The 24025-nt window shown below is 43.3% G+C and overlaps 1 protein-coding gene across 2 annotated transcripts in view; it reads left to right on the top strand.

Moving 5' to 3' along the window:
* MYOF (myoferlin) overlaps positions 1-24025 on the top strand; it is a 154246-nt gene that overhangs the window by 16134 nt on the left and 114087 nt on the right. For both annotated transcript variants that reach the window (XM_006211033.4, XM_006211032.4), the window contains exons 2-4: positions 4916-4971; positions 7226-7317; positions 22059-22167. In XM_006211033.4, the coding sequence (XP_006211095.2) occupies positions 4916-4971; positions 7226-7317; positions 22059-22167 (257 nt within the window). The remainder of the gene's footprint in view (positions 1-4915; positions 4972-7225; positions 7318-22058; positions 22168-24025) is intronic.

Here is a 24025-nt window from a genome sequence, read left to right as displayed (position 1 = left end):
ATAAAAATCAGAGCTTCCTTCTTGGAAGGGATTGAGCTGGGTTTCTCCAGAGGTAGGAACTAATGCCAACTTCTTAATCTATACTTATTAGCTAGGGACAGAGGAGGGTAGAGTCTGGACTAGCCCTAAATTAGAAGGTTTCTTCCTAGCTCTGTGATCTTGGGTAAGTTCTCTAACCATTCTGGGCTTGGTTTGCTTATCTACAAATTGAGGATATTAACAGTGCCTATGTCGTAGGCTTGCTGGAAGAATTAAACGAAATGACGTATGTAGAAGATTTAGCACATGGCTGAAGTGAGCGCCCCCTAGAGGGTAGCGCCATCAGCATCAACATTGTGTGCAAGTCCCAGGCTGGGCAGGAAGTTCCACTTGAATAGTCCCACCAGGTCTGTGGTCAATGCCTGGCATCTGCAGGGACTCATCCCCTCTGCTTTGTTGTCAACACACAGCTGAACCATGTGTTCAGGAGCATGGCTTAGGAGAATCATTGAGCAACTTGGTTTTCTCGGCGGATAATGAATTCTTAAAGTTATAATGTCCAGTTTCTAACACCTTCCTTCTTAAGTAGCTTGTATCAGCTACATGAAGCTTTGCCTGGGCTTCACGATGTGACCATGACCTTCCCACACATCCTTGTTGCCTTGATCCTGTGATTCCAGCTCACTGGACTGTGCAGTATCCCCAGACATGACCTGTTCTCTCTTCCTCTGTGGCTGACCACCCCCACACTGTTGCCCCCATCTAGAGTGACCTTTTCTTCTCAGTTCCACATTTTCCATTCCTTCCATCCACAGCTGGGTCTCTGCTTTTCTCTGCGAGGTCTGTAGTTCGCCAGCCTAGTCACCTCCCCTTCCTCTGAATTTGCATTTTCATCTGTTACCCCTCTGAAGCCTTCTTTTTACATCAGTCACCGTGGCCACATCTGCCTCCTTGCAGGATCAATGATGGCAGGAACCCTGTCTTGGGTATCTTTGTATCTCCCATTGAACGGTGACCAGTTCAATGCTTGGCAACTGATATTTCAAAAACATTTGTTGGATGGAGGAATCAGGAAGTTGACTGATGTTGTGGAAGAACTCACTTGGTGGATCATTTCTGTGGGCTGATCTACAAAGGGATCCCTTGGCATGATCTGGCCAGTCATCATTCCCATTATTCCCCCTCCTGTGGGAGGGAACTCCAAGATAAAAATAAAGCAGGAAAGAGCATGGAGGGGGAGGCTTCTTGTACTTGGTGAAAAAATGCAGAAAGATTTGTTTGGTCCTCTATTCGATAGCCCATAAACTACACTGATGGAACGTTTTAAGACCAGAAGCTATCTTACACTCTTTTTACCCCCCAGTTGCTAGCGCATAGGAGGTGCTTAATATATGTGTGAGAATGACTGAATGAACAAGGGACCCTTTACACACTTTTCAACATCTGACTCCAGAACAGTCCTGTCCCTCCTGGGGGAGGGAGGCTCAGTAGTACCAGCTCAGCCTCAAGAGAGCCTGACAGCGTATCTTCTCATTCTCTGATTCCCAGGTCAGTAACCAGGCTTGGGACTCAATTCAAGTGAGCAAGTGCTCGCTCTTTCCACAGCCTTCCTGGAGCCCTTGTTTCTGCCTTAGCTCCCTGCCTGGAATCTTAGGGACTTGGAGGAGACTGGAATTTTGCTCCACTACCATCCTACAGTGCTCCCAGTCCTAGCCCATGCCTTGTGCCCAATTTCTAGAAATTATTTGCTTCCTTCTTCTTGCTTTATCTATTTGCTGGGACCTCATGCAATTGTCCATCTTCTCTCTTGAAGTCCTGCCATGGTCTCAGGGTCCAGATTCACTCCTTCCTGACTCAGTTCTCCACCCCCTTCTCCCACCTCCCCTACCCCAAGCCCTGGTGATGGCAGCAAGGGTGGCGGTGAGCTGCAGGGAGATTAATGGGACCCTTTCATGCTTGTCGAAGGCAGGAATTTCTAAGCTTGTCAAGGTCACTAACTCAGTTGAGAATCCAATGAGAGCAATAAACTCTCTCCCTAGAAGAACCGCCAGATGAAATACTTTGTGTCTCGGAGCGTATATAGTCTTAGACACTTTCAGGATACCCTGAAACCTGACCTTGGGCTTTTCCGATGACCATTGCCCGAGATGCCAAGCCCATCGCACATACTATATTTATGCAGCTTCTTTATTCAGCATTTCTTGTGGCTTCCAATGAGGCACTGGTGTGGTAGCAAACACACAGTCAGGTTTTGGAGTCAGGGAGATATAGGTGAGATTCCTTATTAGCTTGGTGACCTTAGACAAATTAACCAGCTTCTCTCAATTCCTTGTTTGTAAAATGGGGGTGAGAATGTTTACCTTACAGGGTTGTCACGAGGATTTAGAGACTCTGCTGCAGAATGCACAGCCTGGCACCTGTAGGTGGTTATTTAGAGGGACCAGTCGCAGTTGTGGATAGAAGCAATTTTGTCCAGTTTCAGCCATTTCAACATCCTTCACAGGGCTCCTCTTTTTCTCCCACACTTTCTAGTACTGTTACCAGGAAGGAAAATTGGGCGGCTTCTGTCAGATGAGGGGATGAGTGAGTGGGGTCAACATGGAAGTGTGGGAGGGGAAATCTGGACTGCTTCTAGGTGACATCAGAATCAGATCCAGGGAGAAGCTCTGTAGGCTGCAAAGACCAGAGTCATAACTCACCAGGATAGGTCCAGGCATGAGCCGATGAGTAGGGTTGTGCTGGAGTTTAAAAAGGGAAGCCAGTTTGGCTCTGGGAGGCGGCTCAAGTGGAAAAGTTAATGCTTAGCAGAGTGAGGGTGATGACTCACAGCCTTGCTAGGCTGAGGTCTTGGAAGAATGAGGTGGCTGGTCCCACAGCTGGCCATGTGCAGGGAGGCTCAGCAGTGTGACATTCCGCTGGACAAAACCCACGACCTCCTACATTCCACAACAGAAGAGAGGGAGCTGAGGAGTAGTTCAAAGCATGGCCACTAACTTCAGACTGCCTGGGCTCAAAGCCTAGCCCTGCCCCACTTACTAACTGAGTGACTCTGAATATGTCACTTGACATCTCAGTTTCCTTAGCTTTGGAAAGGGAATGGAAATAATTATACATACTCCCTAGGGTTTTTAAGGAGATTAGATGATATGAGATAATGGAAAAAATATACATATTGATATGTCCCCCAACTCAGCCCCAGTCCTTTTTCCTGGCACAGAGCTACTGAGACCCTTGTCATTTCCTACGTGATAAGATTACCAGCAGCATCTCTTGTTCTATTTGCCTTGGCCCTGTCCCTGACACCGGGCTCCTAAAATCCTTCTGATTCCTATGAGATAAGAGCACTAGGAGCATCTTTTGTTCTAATGAAGTGGCTCTGGGTGGGCTCCTGGCTGGGGGTTGGTCACCAGAAAGACCAAACCATGATTGAAAGTTTGATGTTTTCATCCCCACCCCCTAATTCTCTAGAGTGAGGAGAGGGACTGGAAATGGAGTTAATAATTGATCATGCCCACATAATGAAGTCTCCATAAAAATCCCCCAAGTATGGGGTTGGAGGCCTTCCACGTGGGTGAACACATTCCTATACCAGGAGGGTGACACACCCCAGCTCCATGGAGAGAAGCTCCTGGGCTCAAGACCCTCCCAGATCCCACCCTGTGTATCTCTTCATCTGGCTATTCATCTGCATCCTTTATCATATCTTTAATAAATTGGTGAATGGAAGTAACTGTTTTCCTGAATTCTGTGAGCTGTTCTAGCAAACTCATTGAATGCAAGGAGTGGGTCATGGGAACTTCAGATCTATAGCCAATTGGTCAGAAGCACAGGTGACAACCTGGATTTGCTACTGGTGTCTGAAGTGGGGGTTGAGGGGAGTCTTGTGGGACTGCACCCTTCAACTGTGGGATCAGATGCTAACTCCAAGTAGATAGTGTCAGAATTGAGTTAAGCTGTAGAACACCCAGCAGGTGTTGCAGAAAGTTGCCTGGTGGGGGAACATTCCCTGCCCAAGGTGGGTGTGTTGGTGTCACAGTGCTGTTGAGCGTTCAGTGTGATAGTAAAGGAGACAAAACAAAACAGGTTGTTTTTTTCCCCCCTGAAAATAGATGAGCTAAGGCTTATAAAGCATTTTGTACTCAAACATTAGCTTTCGTTTTGTTAAGTATCTGGGGACTTGGGACACAATAGAAGCCCCTGCTCTTCGGACTTTGCTCCAGGGAAACTTTAAGCACTAGCTGGATAAACATTTACTCATACGGGTGGGTGTGCTGTTCAGTCTCAGGCGCAAAGAAAGAAGACCTTGTATATTCAGAAAAAATGAGCCAGGAGTAGAGGAAATACCCAGGTCTCTCCTGGTCCTAGAAAGTGTTCACCTACTGATGATCTTGTTCTGGGCCTGTGGAAGGGCATCTAGCTTAATCTTTAAGCTGGTTAGGGGTCTCATCATGTGTAAAGGCAGCATTGGCTTCAGAGCTGAAATTCCGGATTTATATCAGGCACCATTGCTGTGTTTAAGGTCAGATGTATTTCTTAACTCCTTGAAGTCTCAGTATCCTCATCAATAAAATGGGATACCTAAGGATCAGAAGTTGCCTTTGTTGGCTTCTTTCTGCAGCAGGCTGGGGAGATGTGCAGATTCTGGGAATCCTTGGTCCATTGGTCCATAGGAGTTGGTGAGGGAGAGGCAGCAGGTCCCAGCATTTCTGTGGTTTTGAGTCCCTCACCCCTCAACTTCTTGTAGATCTGGAGGTGGGAAAACCGTTTCAGGCTGTTCAGTTTGGAAAACTGATTCAGGTACCCCCAGCCTAGGCAGATGAAGGGAAAATGCAGGCACGTCATTGGCCCTCAGGGAAATGGCCTTCAAATGAACAAATGAATGATACACGCTCTGAACGTTTGTAAATGACTGGTATCTCTTGTTTTTTATTTGCAGATGAGAAGAAGAAAACAAAGAAAGTCGATAACGAACTCAACCCCGTCTGGAATGAGGTGACTTCATTGTTTTTCAATTTTGTTTCAATGAATAAGCCACCTTTGACTGTTCCATCTTTGGTCAGAGGTTAACTCTTCCATTTGGGAGGGAAGTCTCTGCATTCCGCGCCCCGCTCCCACCCCTTCCAGCTCCCTTTGTGGTCACACAGCAGTTCAAAGAGACGTAACACAGTGACATCTCTTGTACAGTAGTGGTGTGGCAAATGGAGCCTGGATGGCATGAGGAGGGTGGGGTTCTAGCTTGGTGCAGCCGTGAGCTTGCTGTGTGACCTTGTCTGGTTATGCTGCATGCAAACTGGGGCACTTCTGTAGGGCAAGGGGTGGGATTAGATGATCTCCGGAGTCCCAGACGGAAAGCTCCATAATTAAAATCATATCTGCCTGTGACTAATCAAGAGCGTATGACACGATACTTTGTGGGTCTGGAAGAGTAATGGCATTTGTCATTTTTTATGTTGATAAAAGTAATGTATTTTTAATGTAGAAAATTTGAAAACTTCAGATCGGCTTAAAAAAATGACTTGTGGTCCTACTATGCAGAAACAACTACTGTTAACATCTCATATAAATAAATGTTTGTTGAGTGGATGTGTTTAATAAAATATGATGTTTTAAAATTAGTAAATTAGTATCATATAGCAAATACAGTTTCCTATCCAATTTTTTTCTTACTTTTATATCCTGAGCATATACCCTTATCATTCCACTCAAAAATATTTTTAATGACTATGTATTATTGTATTGAATGGATATAAAACAAGTTATTTACCCCTCTGCTGTTGACTTGATGTCTGTTTTATAAATGGTTCAGTGTTTAATATTTATAGAAGTGTGAAAATTTTAGTTCTTTCCACTGAGTAGAATTTTCCTCTGCTGACTAATTTTTGAAAAGTTGATCATCCACCCCATTGTTTTTCCAAAAGCCAGGTCAGACCTCCCTGGATAAGTACAATGTTCAGTGTCTTTGCCGTTTTGCCAAGTCAGCAGGCTGTGAAGACTTCCCCTTCACCAACTGCAAATCCCTTCCTCTCCCAACTAGTTTCAGTATCTCTAGAAGATAAAGACCACACTTTCTCATTGGTTGAGGCCAAGACCAAAAGCTTCTTAGTGCTTCTCTGAAAAGCCTTGCTGCTCTCAGGCAGGCTGCGAGGGCATTCCACTTCTCTGCAGTCTCACTGGAACCTAGAACATAGCCAGGTGGTCTGCCAGCTCCGCAAGAGCCAGAAGCTTGTCTGGTTGGTCCCTGTGGAACCTGTGGATTCTTAGCACCACACACAGAGTCCCAAGACTAAAAGAAATAAAAAAATACATACATGTGTGCATTTAGTGATAACATGCCTCTTTAAATTTGAGCCCAGTCCTTGTGGCCAATGGCAGAAAGGTGTGTGGTCACGTGAGCAGTTATGTCCTCTACAGGGCATCATCCATCTCACCCCATTTTGTTTCCAACACATTTTTTTTTCTCATAATGTATTTATCAAGTAAACTTCCCAGTTGCCATTTTATAACTGAAACCAGACCTAAATGAAATGCCAATCCCAAACCCACTGGGATTAATGGATGTGTTGTCATAGGAGCTGTGAGACACTTTCTCCATCCATTACAAACCCATTGCAAGGAGGATCAAATCATCCTCAGTGATTTATTAAACTCATTTATTGCATAATCAATCACAGGAATCACTGGTGCTAAGTTGATTTTTATTTTTTTTTTTTTAGCATTTACCTTTAGAAAACAATTTACTGCCTTAAGATGAGAAACTCACCTGACTGTAGCACTGACCATGGTGGGACTTAAATAAGAGACTGATGCATTTCAGAAAGTGTTTTTTTAGATTATTCATCTGTTTGATAGTAATATGATTAAGAAAAGCAAGCAATTTAAAAATAACCATCGAAGAAAGCATTTTCACATACACATTTTATTCTATTTGTGCTACAGTTGTGGCAGGCGTTAAGGCTAGTTTTCTAACTATAAGACTGGTTTGGTGACTTGTCTAAAGCCGCAGAGCCTAGAAAACGGGAAGCTAGGAGTAACCACCAGGTCCTTGGAGGCTAAGTCTGGTTTGCTTTCCCATGAGCCTTAGCAGCCTCCAAGTTCAGTATTTGATCGCTTTTGTCTAACTGTAAAATTGAGTAATTCAAAAGGTTGTCACTGGTGAAGATGAGCCAGTGTTTAGTATCAGTGCATCTTGTTATATTTCCTGATCCCTTTAACAGCCTTTTTGTTTTCATAATCTTTCTATGGACAGATTTTGGAGTTTGACTTGAGGGGTATACCACTGGACTTCTCATCGTCCCTTGGGATTGTTGTGAAAGATTTTGAGACAATTGGACAAAATAAGTAAGTTGATTTCAACTGTTTTTCTCATTTTACTATTGTTTATTTTGTTGAAGGAACACATCTTTGATGACATAATATTTCCAATATAATAATGCTGTAATTCTATGCCCACGCCCTCTCCCCTTTTGAGCCAATATCAGATGTGGCTAATCAGTCCCAGTGCCTTTTCCCAATAACTGCTGTATTCCTAAGAGGCTGCAGACACTAAGCCATCAATGGTATATCCAATTTGGCACTTACAGTGAAACCTGTTTATGCTCCTGCAATTTCTTTGTTAATGACTTATAGTCACTGATGATTATTAGAACTGTAGCTTTATTGGACACAAGCAAAATCATTTCTTCTACTGATTATGTGTGACCCATTATGTCTCGTTCAGGTTCTGTTTCCAGCCCCACTTCCATTTTCATGTCTCACTGTTTTTTTAAATGCAACAGATTCAAACCAGATTCTTTGTCTTACTGCCTCTACCAGTTTTAAGTGGGAAAGGGTCACGGTAGTGCCCAGTGGTGGCGCTGAGGGTTGTCCCCTGGGTAAAGCTGAGGTTCTCATGGAACAGAATGACTTCAGTAAATTCATCCCAGTCCTTGATCTGGACTTTGGCCTTAGGCTTGGAACTCAGTCTTAGGTTATCAATTCAAACTAAGCTCACAAGAGAACAGTTTTTAAAACCAAAATACTTTTTCTTTAATGTGTGTGTATTTTTTAATTGAAGTATAGTTGATTAGTTTCAAGGATAAAAACCAAAATACTTGTTATTTTCCAATGGAAATAAATTGCCTGTTGGGGGAGGGCATTTCTGCTCTCTAACGAATTTTCTTTCATGTCATATCACATGGGAAGCCAAATTACTCCTTGATTGTAAGATACCATTGATCATAAGCTGTACTATTAAATTAATAACAGGTTTGGCTGGGGGGAGGGGAAGAAGTCTCATACTAAATGCCCATGTCAATTGTAAGAAGCATCCCAGTTTTTAGTAATGTCATAGTATTTAAAAATGTAGGTCTGAGCCCCAGTACATTTAGTATAATCAGAAGGCTACAATGAGAGCATTAAATTGGAATGGATGAGTTGAGATAGGGTGGCCCTATGCCCTGATTTGCTTGGGATAGCCCTGGTTTGTTGTCCCAGCACAATGATTTATGATGTCCCTTTCGCTGTGAACAGTAACTTGGTTTGGACAGTAAATTAGATGGTCATCCTACTCATGGGGGTCTTCTGCTTAATGATGTCAGACAGAGAGAGCCTAGACAGACGTCTACCTTGTGGACAGTGCTTTGACAGGTACTGCCCGTGTTCACCTTTTATGAGATCCTTTCTTCCATCTTCCATTGCTGACCAGTGCCCCTTGGGACTGATGCACTTTCTCCTTAAGCAATAGAAATACATTCCAGCAGGTTCTGGCCCTACTCTCTTGGACCAAAAAAAACACACAAAAAAAACACAAAAAAACCTAGCCTTTTAAGGTTATGTTACACATCTTAGCTTTGAAGCAATTATGTGATTTTCTATCCCCACCCCAACTCCCAGAGGAGAGTTTTATTTCCCATATTTCAAAGTTTTGGGGAAGTGGGTGGTTGAACCTCACTGTAGCCTCCTATCTGTTACGAATAATAGTTCCTTCTCTTCTCTGCTCTCTCTGCAATTGGTACCACTGTTTCTATTCCAGACCCGCTCTCTCCAATAGGAATGTAGTGCAAGCTGCATGTTTAATTTTAAATTTTCTAGTAACCATGTTAAAAAACAAAAAGGAACAGATGAAACTAATTTTAATGATATATTTTATTTAATTTAGTATATCTAATATATTATCACTTTAATATGTAATCAGAATTTTAAAAAATCATTAGGACATTTTACATGGATTTTTTCTTTCAGTCTTTGAAGTCTGGTGTGTATTTCACACCAACAGCACATCTCTGTCCAGATTAGCCGCATTTCAAGTGCTCTGTAGCCACATGTGGTTGGTGGCCACCATTTTGGAGAGCACAGCTCCAGAGCGCTGGGCTCAAAACCTCAGGTCTGCCTGGATCTTTTCCATTTTACATCCCATCCAGTCTATGGCCAAATCTTACTTTGCCTTCCTTTCCGCTGTCTGTGCTATGTGCTTCTTACTCATGGCCACAATCAGCAGCCTGGTTGTGCCTCATCTACTTTAACCTGGCAGTAGAGACTGAGGCTGGCCTGGGAGCTCTCATCTGCATTTCAAACAATATCACTGCTTTCCTGAATGTTACATTCTCGAGAGAGAGTCAGAAAACAAACAAACATGTGAAGAAACATATACTAGATCAGGTACTATGAAGTGCTGTAACCTAAGGAAGGAAACTCATAGCCCGTGAAGGAAAATAACGCAGAGTAAAAGGATAGTTATTGAGGATGGGGGAAAGTTTTATATGAGGTACTAATAAGCTAACAGTTGAGCAGAGACCTAAATAAAGTGAAAGAATGAGCCTTGCAGCTTTCTAGAGAGGAAAGAACATTCCAGGCAGCGATAATAGCAAGTGCAAAGGCCCTGAGGCAGGAGTATATCTGGGGTGTTGGAGAAAGATTGCGGAGGCCAGAGGGCTGGCATGGGGGAAAGGGATGAGATCATTAAAGGCACACAGGCGTGGCTTTCTGAGGCATGGTGCAAGCTTTGGATTTCATTCCTAGTAAGATGGAAGTCCATTAAAGTGTTCTGAGTATGATCTGACTTATATTTTAAAAGTCTCGCTTGGGCTTTCTGTGTGGAGGTTGGTTGTAGGAACCAGTTAGGAAGCAGGGAAAACAATACTGGAAGAACTTCATATGTTTATTTTATACCTATTGAAAGCACATTGGGGCCTTTGGAAGACAGCAGTGATGCGGATAGGAAAAATCCTCACCCGAAGTCTCACCTTGGCACTTACTTTGGGCATTTGGCATGCATTTCTGGAGATAGAGTTGATGGGCAGTGTATCTGGTCCTGGAAATTTTTCTGTTTAATTTTGAATGAAGGAAATACAAGGGGTTCTGTTAGAAGAGGGCCCTTCTAAAGTTCGAGGCATCATGAATCTTGCTGAGATGTGTTGCACTTGATGTTACTATGTCAATTGACAAAAAAAAAAAACCATCTGGGAATAAGCTGCATGTTTGTCCCAAATATTTGTGTATTTTGGCCCCAGATTTCCTCCTTGGCTTTTATACTGAAGATCTGGCTCTGTGGATGGGCTCACCACTCAGTGTGGGAATGTCTTCCGCACCTGGAGCAAGGTGGGGGCAGAGGATTTTTCTACCAGCTTAAGGAATGTCTTTCCTGTGGACTTTCCTGTTTCCATGGAGACTGGCTGTGTAAATAAGGTTCTTGCTCTCCAGTCTGCAGCCCCAGGGCCTGTAAGCAAACAGCACCAGGCTACCTGGGTTTGCCTGAGTATCCGCCCTGCCCACACCCACAGGGACTGGACTGGGCTGTCTGGGCACGCACAGCGCAGGCGCCTAGACAGTGTCCCTCCTCCCCAGGCTCTGGGAACCACTGGGGCTGTTCAGTGTAGACTCTGTTCTTCCTCACTTTACAGTCATCCAACCAATCATCTGGGCTGAACTAGGGTGAGAGAAGGGCCAGAGGAGCCTCTTAGTCACATGATGAACACGAAATGTCAGAGTGGAAGGATTTTCCCAGCAGCTGAAGAATGAGAGTTCCCTTTGCAGACACGCATTGTGGCTGTCCCTTAATGAGGACTTCAGGAGGGGTGAGGGAGGGAGGGGCGAGGGCGACTCAGCCCATTGAATGCATTATCCTCACAGACACCCTGTTTTCCTCAGAGAGGTTTAGGCATCTGATCAGGATCACACAGCAGCTATGTGTCAGAGTCAGCATTTATATATCCAGCCCTGTACTTTTGACTTTTCCATTATACTGAAAACTTCCTGATCACCTTTAGGAACCAAAATGTAGATGGAATAATTGATTATCTTTAAGCTTAAAGGGAAGTAATTTTTCTTTCTAATTTTGAAAAAAAACACTCATTGGGATCTCCTCTCTCTTTCTTAGGAAAAAATTCTAAGCAGGCCTTTTATACTATTAAGTAATAAGTCACTTATGCTTATACCCTGCAAAGGACAAGATAAGTGCAGAGAATAGATCTCATCTTACGTGATCTTCACAATGACCTTGAGAAGTGGAGATGAGACTTGAGGCTTAGAGGGCTTGAGGCTAGGACCCTGATCCCTTGAGTTCCTAAAGAAGAATCTTCTTCAGGAGCCTAGAAATGTAGGAGTGAAAGATTTTTACAAGTTTTCAGATGAGTTTGTGTGTGTTTGTGTGTGTGTATGTGTATGTGTTCTGCTCACACTAAGATAATGTAACAGGGACCAGATTTACCCTCTTACCTGACACTACCAAAAAAGTAGGTAAAATACATACAACAGTGGTTTCGGATATTGGACACTGGCAGCAGAAGACAGTGATCCCCAGGAGAGGGGTGATAAGTGAGATGAGCTTTATCCGTGCCCAGCTTAATGCCTAGAGAGCATTTGCAGGGTGCGGTGTAGGGATGGGGGACTCGGGCTGGTCACTTGTCTCCCAGAGTTGAGGAGGTGCAGGTGGGAATCTAGAGCTATACACACACACACACACGGAGACAGAGAGAGAACACTCCTGAGGTTTGCAGAGGGTTCCTCCTTACTCCTCAGGTGATTACTGATCAGTGAGGAAACTACGTGAGGTCGGGAAGTGACCCATCGGAAAGGAGCAGACAGAACAGTTCTTGAAACAGTCACAGGGCTGGGAATAGTTAATTTCCACCATCCAGAGTGGAAAGACCTTCTAATTCATGAGTATTCAGTAGAATACAAAGAAGGTTTTGCCTCAATAATGTGAAGAAGAACCAGATATATCATTATTAAACAGATATGCTATTAGTAGATGATATTATGAGCAGACATGGACAATGAAACAGGTATTGTAATCATATCCCGCAGGTTCAGGAAGTTAGAGGAGAGCTTGAGTATGTAAAGCAGAGACACGGAAGATATAAAAAAAGATCCAAATTGAACCTGGAGAGATGCAAATTACAATGTCTGAGATGAAATGACCATAATTATCTAAGAGTTTGCATTTCCAGGACTCTTATTTTTCCCTACACATGTTATACTTGTGCATTCAAAACCACCATCACATATGCCCTCACGCAAATGCAGAGCAAAGTTAGAGCCATCACCTGAAGATAAATCATCGGCTTTGCTGAAGTGTAAGTAAGAATGACATCACCAAAGACCTAACCATATACCTCGGAGGAAATTGACCCAAGTTCTTGCAAAAGAGGTGGTGTGGGCAAGTGGTCAGCTGAGACCATCATGAGATTAGTTTGGATTCTGACCCTGCTGTTTAGGGTTGAGTGACTCTCGGCAAGTTTCTTCATCTTTATGATGGTGGCTGGAATACTTCCTCAATAAGTGGTAGACATAAGGGCAAATTTAATATAATTAAGGAAGAAATAATTTAAATTTCCTGATGAACAGCATAATAGCTAATATCAATTGTGGGCTTACCAGGGACCAAGAATTGTGCTAAAACTGTTTCATACACAATCACTTTTAATCTTTTTAACAGCTCTGAGTCAGACAGGCTTATTGCCATCTTACAGTTGAGGAAAAATGTGGCACAGAGAGGTTCACCACATTGCTTAAAGGCACCCAGCTCTTTAATTGAAAACAAGTGGATTTATGTTAAAATCCTCTTACACAGAGACCAGACCTTCCAAGATATGTTTTCCGTGTGTGTGAGTGTCTTTGGGTTGAGGGCCAGGGTGCCAGATTGTGAAAGTGAGAGGATAGCACAATTTATACACACTCACCCCCCCCCCCAACACACACACAGAGAATGGTACTGGGGGTTATAGAATTAGAAGAAGAAAAAGAGAAAAAGGACAAGCTTGAGTTATGAAGTATTCTAACTAACTCCTGAGGCAAGAGTTTTTTGCTTTTTTGTTTTTTACTTAGAGAAAACAGAAAGACTGGTTTGGAATGAAATTCCTTTGCTGGGACAGTATGGTATTGCTTATGAGAACTTTTCATCCTCTGGTGTACAAAAGACCTTGTGGTCAAGCTTTTAATACTTTCATCTCTCTGAGCGGTGAGCCTGGCTTCTGGCCTTGCCATACATAATCTTGTCAGTGGGATTTGTTGAGCTGGTCCCCACGACCTTTCCTTTTCTCCTGTGTGGTTGGTGAGGAGAGTTGAGGCAGGTTTTCTACCCAGAGGAGCTTCTCAGACTGTTTGAAAATCCAAACCAGAGGCAGATGTAACTGTAGAGCAGAATTCCCAGTTTTGGGTTCTTTTTAGCTCTGTATTTTCAACAGAGCAGCAAAACTACGAGAAAATCACAGCTGGTTTGGGCTGGCTGGCTCTGGGTGCTGGAGAGGCTGAGCCCCACTGTTGTGGGAGGCCAGTTAAGTAGCTGCCACAGCCTTGCTGGCATCCGTTACCATCTCAAGAGTAAGTAAAGGTGGATCATAGCCCTGGAGAGCAACACCCAGACAGACTGAAAGAGAAAGGCATTTCATAATGACAAGAGCTGTAATTATCTCCTAATTGCACTTGGAGGACCATCCCGTAGGAGGGAAGGCTTTGTAACCTGTAAGTCATTTACAGGCTCATTGGACTATCTTCAATGATGTACCAATTAATTTATTCATTCAACATCTATTTCCTAATGCCCACTGTGTGTCAGACACTGCTCCAGGCACTGGGGGTACTCCGTGCCTTTCATGGGGCTCACTTCTGAGTGGCGGGGACAGACAATAAACAAATAAATCCACAAACAGTATATCAGATGTGGTAAATATGATAAAGAAAAATACAGCAGGGGAAAAACGGAGAAAAAGGTAGGGTGAAGGGTGTGTGCGTGTGTGTATGTGTGTGTGTGTGTGTGTGTACAGGTTTAGAAAGGTTTTTTGAATGAAGATTTCTTTGGGAGTTTATTTTATAATGAAACATTATATAAGACCTATGGCTTGAAAAATTCATTCAGATTCCACTAATTGGATTTTATGAGAATTTAGCTACAGCAGAAGTTTACTTTTGGTCCAACCTTGAAAATAAAAGTTATTTTCTGAACAGATTCATGGTGTATATAGCTGTGAGGGTAGGGAGAGAGCTATTTGATGGACTCAGAAGAACTGGTTTTAGGAACTTTGCACAATGGTCGTAGAGAAATGCCTATGGGTGATTACAAAGGGTTCTTATACGTTCGTTCATGCCTGCCTGCCCACTCTCCAGCAGATAAACCTGCCTTCCTGTGATTTGGGCTGTGCATGGGTTTAGACCAGCTTTCCCTGCAAACACTGACCTGGAGTCATGTGGTTTTTTTTAGGTCCTTTTTTCTAGAGTAATGTCATCTGAGATAACAGTAAAAAGTGAGGTTAAGCACTTACCACATCATCATTTTAATCCTTATAAGAATACTATTAGGTAAGAGTTGCCATTACCCCCATTTTACAGATGAGGAAACTGAGGCTCAGAGTAGTTACATAGTCTGTGGTACAAGGATGGGTCCTAGTTCTAATCAGCCTAGTTCTAAGGTCTTGCCTAGCTCCAAGTTTTTTTTTATGGTAATGAGCTTTTATTCTTTTTTAAAAAAAATTTTATTGAAGTACAATCAATTACAATGTGTCAATCTCTGGTGTACAGCACAATGTCCCAGTCATAGCTCCAAGTTCTTAATCACTATGTTATGCTGTCCTCCTTACTATATAAGGTCCAAATGCTTGATGAATGAGTGAATGAATGAAAGCTACCACTTTGATTCTAATGAACGAGGGCATCAGACAGAGACAGGGCCTGGGAGTTGTGCTGAACTGTCTGGAACAGGCAAGTACAGATCCAGCACCTTGAGGGCTGAATGAACAGGAAGATTGGTCAGGAGCAGATAGCAAAATGGCAGGGTACAGTTATTTAAGAAATAATTCTTGAACATCTCCTGCATGCCAGCCATGAGGCTAGTTAACCTCCCCCGGCCTTGTAGCCTGGCTGTCCAGGAGGATTTTGGGGCAGAGGCTGGGCTTCCAGTCAGCTCCTTCCCCTGTTAAAGTGACGCCATCTGCCATCCTGCGTCTGCAGCAAGGGCTGGGACTGGGAGGGGCTGTCAAAAAGGGAGTCAGTGCAGCCGAATCCTGCAAATCCTGCCACAGCCTCCAGGCTCGGTCAGCAATTCCAAAATCTGGGAATAGAGTTTGTTAACACCTTCACCTCGGGGGGCTTGAACATTACCAGATATAGGAACCCCCGTGTGGACCAGGAGTGTTACCAAACCAAACTTGGGTCTACGTCACACCAATCTACTGACATGCTGTTGTGGTGAAGGAAAGGGCAGTCTTTACTGCAGGGCACCAAGCAAGGAGGTCAAGACAGCTAATGCTCAAGAAGCCAGGGCCCCCTCCTCACCACCATGGGTTTCAGGAAAGCAGTTTTTAAAGGCCAGGTGAGGGGGTGTGGGTCACAGGGTCTATGATTAGTTTGGGCACAATTCTCTGATTGGTTGATGGAGAGGTAACAGGGTGGTCACAGATTAACATTATCCATCCTTAGGCTCTAGGAGGCCTGGGGGCTTTGTGTTCATGGTCATCAAGTAGCCTTCCATGTGGTGGGGGTTTTAGCATCTGTTAAAAAAAAAAAACTCAGGAAATGTGCATCCCATAAAATTGTTATCCGGGTATGTGAGAGAGGAGCTAAAGCAGAGGATAAGGGGGAAGGGTCTGTCCTGGGAAGGCGCAGAGGGTCCTGCTCGGTTATTGGAGTTTCTGGGTTTTCTAAAACCCCTGCCCCTTTGTGATGAACTGGACAAAGTCCTTAAGTCTCTCTGACAATCGTGCCTGGTGTGGAGAAGGGAGGGGAAGCCACAGGAGGGCACAGGTAACTATCCCTGCTGAGTAGATTTTGATGGAGTTTTGCTTTCTCCTTTATTCCATTGAATAATTGGATTTCTGTGCTTGTTTCTCAGATATGAACCTCTATTATCATACTGAATGTGCTTTTGAAAAAACAACATGTGTTCCCCTCTCCCCAGATCTGGCTTTGCCAGCTGCCTGCCCTCCTCCCAGGCCTCGCCTCAGCTCTCCCCCTATTCTAGACCATTGTTTCTCAAACTTCCTGGGCAGAAGAATTGGGTAAAGAAAAAGTCTGACTCAGGGTCCTGGGAATCTGTATCTGCCCTGGTGCTTCTGCTGCAGAGGAGTCTGGGGAATGACATGCTGAGAAAGGGTTTATGAGCTAATCCAGAGGGCCAGGGTGGGCTGGTTGGGAGACTCAAGAGGTTTCCCCACTGGTGAGGTGGATGGGAGACCCGGTGGGGGGTGGGGTTGAGGGGGTTTTGCTCACCAGGGCTTCCTGCGGGTGCCCCCGCCTCTCCTACTGCCTGGTGGAAAACAGGGTGCAGCGCTTGGCTCTCCCACCTTTTGGCTCAGGGCTCAGAGCTTGACAAATCCCGACCCAGGGGAGGGAGCAGCATGGGGAAGGGTGACAGGGCCCAGCCGAGCATCCCCACTGTCCTTCCAGGCCTGGCCCAAGTGACAGGGCTCAGCTGGCTGAGAGCCCGATGCTTCAATGGGTGGGCAGGTCACAGTGCTGCTGGAGACTGAAGGGGGTCCTCTGGGGAAAGTATTCGTCCTCAGCCCAGCTGGGGATTGCTGTTCCCCCGAGAGGATGGGAAGTTGGTACTCATGCAGCCCCTGGGGCAGAAACAGTGCAACATGTGATTTACTTTCCAGCCTCCAACATATTTTCCCTTTCCTTCGTGAGGGAATTTCCAGTCAGCCCTCCTCCAGTCGTCTGCGGGGGCTGGATCCCTGCTGCACAGAGCAGCTCGGCCTCCTGACTGAGCGCGGCCAGCAAAGCCCTTACTCACCCCCGCGGCACGCGGCTCTTAACATTTGCATCCAGGCCAATGGGGAGAACAGTTTCCTTTTCTCTTTTTTAAACACACTAAACTCTGTTTTAACAAGAAAGAAACAGTTGAAAGTTCTTAACCAACACTTGCATAACTGTGTTGACCCATTTACGTTAAACTCTTTAGTTCTCCCAAATCATAACATCTCATTCTCAAGTAGTCGCTGCCACAGCTCAGAATTCGTTTGTTGTTGCCCAGAAAACCAACTCCAAATGCTGTGGACATTCGTGGACTGAAAGGAATAAGAGCATGACTGACACCTTCGTTTCAGACGACATCTGCCGTTTGTTAGCTCCACGAGGAAAACTGGAGAACCAAGGGGCCTTAGGGTTCTTTCGCTATACAATTTCTTTCTGAGACGTGGGCCGTCTGTTTTAGGCTTGGGTGGGGTCCACCGGGAGACTCTTATTTTTCTATGAAAATACAGGGCAAAGTTTCCCCATTATTGTCACACCGTAATATTTTGGCATATTTCTAGCATTTGTAATATGAAAGAAAAAGGGTTCCTGGTTTAGTCACCTCCTTTAAAGGAAATTGGCTTGTGGTCTGACCGAACTGTTCTTATTCCCTATGTAGGAGGCCAAGACATCATTTCCCAGTTTCTCACAGTATTTTGTATCCAAGCAACATCACAGAAAATAAAGCAGACCAGGTCAGGCATGCCTTCGCAGTCCTATAGAGTTCAGACTCACCCAGAGGGGGTGTTCTCTTTGACTTACACTGAAAGCTCTTAGAAGTTGAAACTGTTTGCATTTTTCTTCAACTCAGCCTAGCTGTTAAAAATATTTGGGGATTAAAGTCTTTCCAGGCTTTCATCTAAACACATACTATCAGAATGTGTTTTTTTTTTTCAGAAGAAGGAAATTTAAGCTCTCTTTTATGTCTCCCTCTTGCCCCCCCTTCCTCACCCAAGCATAAGAATTTTATGATGAGAAAACAGATCTTAGGAAACAGGACTAAAGTTTTCTGAAAGCAGGAATTGATGTCAGACTCTGTGATTGGCTTTTATTTTATTTCATTCCTGGTTCATTTTATGGTACACCCCTCTCACACCTTCTCATCGGGAAGGGAAAGCAGCAGATACTGGTTGAGTCAGAATGGAGGTTGTGAAACTATTCAGGACCATAAAGGGCCAGCAGACGGGCTTTGTGTTTTAGGCACGCCTGTTCTCTCTAGTTAGCCACAAGCCCCACCACTCCCTGTTGTCTCACATAATGCTCACTGTATCCTGCATTTCTGTTATTGGCCTAAACTGTCCTCCTGACACCCTGTGTGAATTTAAGTTTGACTCATGCCATTAAAGGCCAATACCTTTGAGGGCAGAAAGCTTGCCTAGTATTCTAGATTATTCATCATGGACACATTCCAGGATATTTTCCCCCTTAAATCAATGAATAAAGGCTTTAAGAGAAGAGAAAAGAAATATTTAATATGAGATAATTTTCTGAATGGACATATGTAGAAATATCACCTTTATGAGCCAGGAGCAGAGTTTTAGAGCTGAAAAGGGTCTGAGGAATTATTTATTTCAATATACTTGTTTGTAGATAATGAAGGATAATGAAGTGGGCTCAGAGAGTTGGGTAACTTAGCCAAGGCCTCTAAGCTGGGACACAGATTTAGGGCTAGAACAGGAATTGTCTAACCCAGCAGTTCTCAAACTGGGGCGATTTTGCCTATCTGGGGATAACTGACAATGTGTAGAGATGCTAGTGGGTAGAGGCCAGAGATGCTACTGAACATCTGACAAGGCACAGGACAGCCCCCAAAACAAAGAATTATCCAGTGCAAAATGTCAGTAGTGCTGAGCTTGATAAATGCAGGTCCAACCCCAGCCCAGGCCTCTTTTCACTTCTGTGTTGTCCTGGCATGCTGTATTTTGTTGTTGTTCTAAGAAGTTTTTATTATTGATAGAGACTCAGGTCATCTTGACTTTAGCAAAAGTCGGTCCATGTTCAAGGGTAGAGTGTTATTCTTTTAATCATAAAGTTAGGTTATGAGTCACAGAAATATGAGGAATAAAATCCAGTGTGTTTCCATATATTTCAAAGCGAGTACCTCATTTAGACATTTAATACCAGTCAGATAACTTTTAAACCTGTGTTTTCACATTTTGTTCTTATTTTAAAAAACTGAATTAGTCAACCCGTTGGCCTACTGTTTTCTTTTTAAAATATGGAAAGACATTCTCCTCAGGCTCACACCATGTGGGGCTGAGGGAGAAGTGGCAGAGATTTTGCCAAAGACTCTCACCGTGTGTGGGAGGTTTCCCTGTTTCATCAGGTGGGGATGGAGTCATGACCAGACTCTTGTTCTCAATATGTCAGGGGAATAAAAATCCAAGTGAGAAGAAAACATATTCGTGTAAAGAAAAATCTAACAAACGTAACAAGTGAACATACATGCGTTTGAAAAATTACTCTGTAAAATCCTGTCAATTCTCAGCACTGACTGAGAGACCTAATTTCCATATTGACCTAGAAGGGCTGAAAAATTCACTTTTAATCCTCTGGAGGCAGAAGTTTTCTTTTCCATTACCAATAACTGACCCTGCTTGTGCTATTAGAAGGGATGAGAATCCATCACAGTGTTGAGCATCTTGTGTGGTGGCCTGTCCAAGACGGTGTGTTTCTTCTTCCAAGAAGCCATGTGCATTGGTTCACATCATTGGGTAAACTGGGCGAGACAGGGCTCTGTAGCAATTTTCTGGTCTTGTGCAGTAAAGTATGTCTATTCACAGAAAGTGAAATCACTTACTCATACTGTTGAGTCACTGGATGTATGTGATTGGATGGCAGACCCCAGGTCTACAGTGTGGTCTGACTTCTGAGGTCTGAGTGGGGGAGGAGAATACAGATATATGTCAGTTCAAAAATAATGTGTCCATGTTGACATCAGCTTTCACTTCCTGATTTTAAAAGAAAATGTGCAACATTTTAAAATTAAAATGAATATTTCTCCACAAGGTGAACTTTCCCAATTATTATTTTTGCCTGAGAGTCCAGAGCTATTTTTATGCTCAACTATGATTTCATCACTGTGGGTTTTTGATAGAAGGAATCTCTTCTATCACTTGGAGGACTTGATACTTAGTTTTCTGTTTTTATGCTAATGTTATGATATGCTATCGTATCCGCTATGAGTTAGTATAAGTCGCTGCCAATGTAGACACGGTATAAGAAAATAACATTTAAAAATTCTTCCTATTTCTTTTTTCCTTTTTTAGTATCCATACTGCGAACACACCCCGGGGCTCTCTTTCCTTTTTGATTGCATTTCACAAAGAGAATTCCTTCAGTTCACCCACTCTCTTACCTTGTTACTTGTTATAATCCCCAATTTACAGACTGTATCCCACAGGTTACATTTTTACATTGACTAACTCCCTGGGGAAGTGTATTCAACAAATTTTTTTGATCACATGCCCTAACTATGGAAGTATTTTGGGTATTCATGCTCAATATATGTAGAATTATTCTTTCCTTCACTCACTAAATATCTATTAATAAGTGAACTATGTTCCAAGCACTGGGGTTGGAGGAGGGGACAGGACAGGGAGCAACCCTGCCTTTTGGGAGCTTCACTCTAGTAAGCAGGGACACAGGGTACCTCTGTACCAATATGTTATGTGCACTGAGAGGTAAATGGTCAAACCACAATGAGATATTCTCTCACACCTGTCAGAATGGCTATCAGTGAAAAGGCCACAAACGACACATGTTGGCGAGGATGTGGAGAAAAGGGGACCTTTTGTACAATGTTGGTGGGAATGTAAATTGGCAGAGATACTATAGAAAACAGTATGGAGGTTCTCAAAAAACTAAAAGTAGAACTGCCATATAATCCAGCAATTCCATTTCTGGGTATTTATCTGAAGAAAACAAAAACACTAACTCGAAAAGATACATGCACCCCAATGTTTGTAGCAGCATTGTTTACAATTGTCAAGATATGGAAGCAACCTAGGTATCCATCAACAGATGACTGGATAAAGAAGATGTGGTGTATATATAATGAATGGAATGTTATTCAGCCATAAAAAAGAATGACATTTTGACATTTGCAACAACCTGGATGGACCTGGAGGTGGATAAAGAAGATGTGGTGTGTATATATAATGAATGGAATGTTACTCAGCCATAAAAAAAGAATGACATTTTGACATTTGCAACAACCTGGATGGACCTGGAGGGTATTATACTTTGTGAAATAAGTCAGACAGAGAAAGACAAATACTGTATGCTGTCACCTATCTGTGGGGTCTAAAAAATAAAGCAAATGAATATAACAACAACAAAAGAGGTAGATGGGTAAGTGGTAGAGGCTGAATATAATCCCTCAGGGTCCAGGAAGAGAGAGACGTGTACACATCCAGCTTTCGAATACTGCTCCAGAGATTATGGGTTAGCAAATTGCCCCATCAGTAAGCTGGAAGCCTACTTACACTTCAAGAAGTTCTCCTTTGGGGAGGCATTTTTACAGTGGGCAGTGTTTTATGGGTTCTTTTAAATTTCCATTACAGAGGAATACTTGAATTTTGTCCTACTTTTCTCTCTTCCTAGATTCTGGGGGGCTGTATTCAATCTTTCCCTCTCACCCATTGACCTCATTCATGACATGAAATTTCACAGGCACCAAAGTTTGGCTCTTGAAATGACTACTTGTGGAGAAGTGATGGCTGATATGAGATGTTTACAGCCAAAATACCCACTGGGGAGAGCACAGAATGGCCCACATTTTGTTATGAGTCATTTTAATGATAACAGATGAATAGGAGTAAATGGAAACATGTCTCTTATGTAGGTTACTGTGCGCTTTCTTGTTTCTCCTGCAGATTAATTGGCACGGCAACCGTATCCCTGAAGGACCTGACTGGGGACCAGAGCAGATCACTGCCCTACAAACTGATCTCGCTGCTGAACGAGAAGGGGCAAGAGACTGGGGTGAGCTTTCCCCTCTTGTTGAATGGCTTGGAAATGAGGTGGTTAAGCAAAGATTCAATAAGAAAGGAGTATGAAATTATATTTAGCTTGCTACACACACACACACACACACACACACACACACACATGCAAATGGTATCACCTTATCTTGTACTCTCATCACAGAATAGCGATTTGCTGGGGCAGAATGCTGTGAAGAGAGTAGGTCCCTCTCTTGATACAGCTTTGTTCATATTCACTTGGGGGTTAACAATCGTGTGGTGAGCATAGCTCTGTGTGTCAGACACTCTTTGAAACATTGCACTGAAGATAATTCATTAATATTACCTTGGAATATTATGATGTTAATATCACAATCTTTATTATTGCATTGGCAGCTGAATGTTTTCTGATCATAGCCTCTCTAAATAAGTACATCTTGATATTGTCTGAAATAAGACTAAAAGGGAGAGACTCTTTTTCAAGTGTGCTTTTAAAAAAAATTGACTCAAGCATCACAGCTCTCAGATTTCTTATGATTGCTAACAAGCACTATAAAGCTACCATGCTTGTCCCATTAACCTCTGATCCTTTAATTTTCCAAATGATTTATTTCGCTCGGGAGCCTGGGCAAAGGGAGAAAACTTAAACCTCAAGAGGCCTTCCCTGTAGGCAAGCACTCATCAGTGCCCACTAGGAATGTCAATTTTGCTGGTCCAATATCCAAAACTTACAAGTTGGCTGTGAATTAGCATTCTAATCTTAAATGTAAATTCGGAACGTTGGCTGTCATCTCTCTACCCAAAACCTGGCTGAGAGAAATGATGCTAAGGAAAGGTGGTACAAGTCAGTGATTTTTCTGGCAATTTTTTTTTCCTCTTTAAAGCAGAAAAGAGCATATGTAGACCCTGAAATGGCAGAACTATGGTGATTGAATGGAGTAAGGACCTCAAGTCCTGGCCCCCTGGTATCTCCTCATCCCTGTTAGGGGGCCCTGGTTTGAAAGTTTGATTCTTTGATTACGTTTGTCATTTGAACCCTCCATGGTCTTTGCATTCAGTGCTCTTTTCATGGCCTGGTTGTAGCCGTGAGATGCTGCTCTTACGATTCTCTGCCAAGAATCTGCTGTGGGGGCGTCATTTATTATCCTGTTCAGCGTCTCCCAGGTCATAGTTCCTAAGCTGGCACAGAATGTGCTGATCTATGAGGGAGTATTCACTGATGAGCAGACAGGTGGGGAAAACAAGGACAATATAGGGGTCGGGGGTGTGTGCGTGTGTGTATCACATGTAGCAAAAGTCGCAAGTGAAAGCGTAGGATGCCCATTTAAACTTGAATTTCAAATAAACAATGAATGATTTTTCAGTATCAGTATGTCCCAAATGTTATGTCTTGTATTTTATCTGGTAACTTGGGTGGGGGATGTGGGGGTGGGGGTGGGGTCCTTATTTTCAAAGGACTCTGTTTATTCTGTTTGTCCTTCCGCATTTTTGCTCTTAAAAGCCCTTTATTTTATAAAATGATCCTATCAGTAGATGGTAGTTATGGGCATGTGTTTGGCAAAATGAAAGTCGGTGACCCTGTGTTGAGTCCCCTGTAGCGAACTTTTTTGAAATTTTGTCACGTCGAAATATAAACGTTTAAGAAACTCTGCCCTAGAATAATGCCCATGTGAGCAATTCAACTTAGATTTTTAAAATGGGAATAACCTTATCTCCTATAAAGAACTAGTATGTTTCTTCCTTTCTGATCATGAAAGCTGCATGACATTCTCTGATCTCCTTGCCCTGGCTCTCAGCCATCTTGGGGGCACATTTCACGCAGGAGGGCTGACACTTACCTTCAGCTGCATGATTTGCATATTTGTTTCCTCTTTACT

This window comes from Vicugna pacos, chromosome 11 (assembly GCF_048564905.1).
Source record: "Vicugna pacos chromosome 11, VicPac4, whole genome shotgun sequence".
Classification (NCBI taxonomy): Eukaryota; Metazoa; Chordata; class Mammalia; order Artiodactyla; family Camelidae; genus Vicugna; species Vicugna pacos.
The sequence above is the reverse complement of the archived record's forward strand: the minus strand, read 5'-3'. Positions and strand labels throughout refer to the sequence as shown.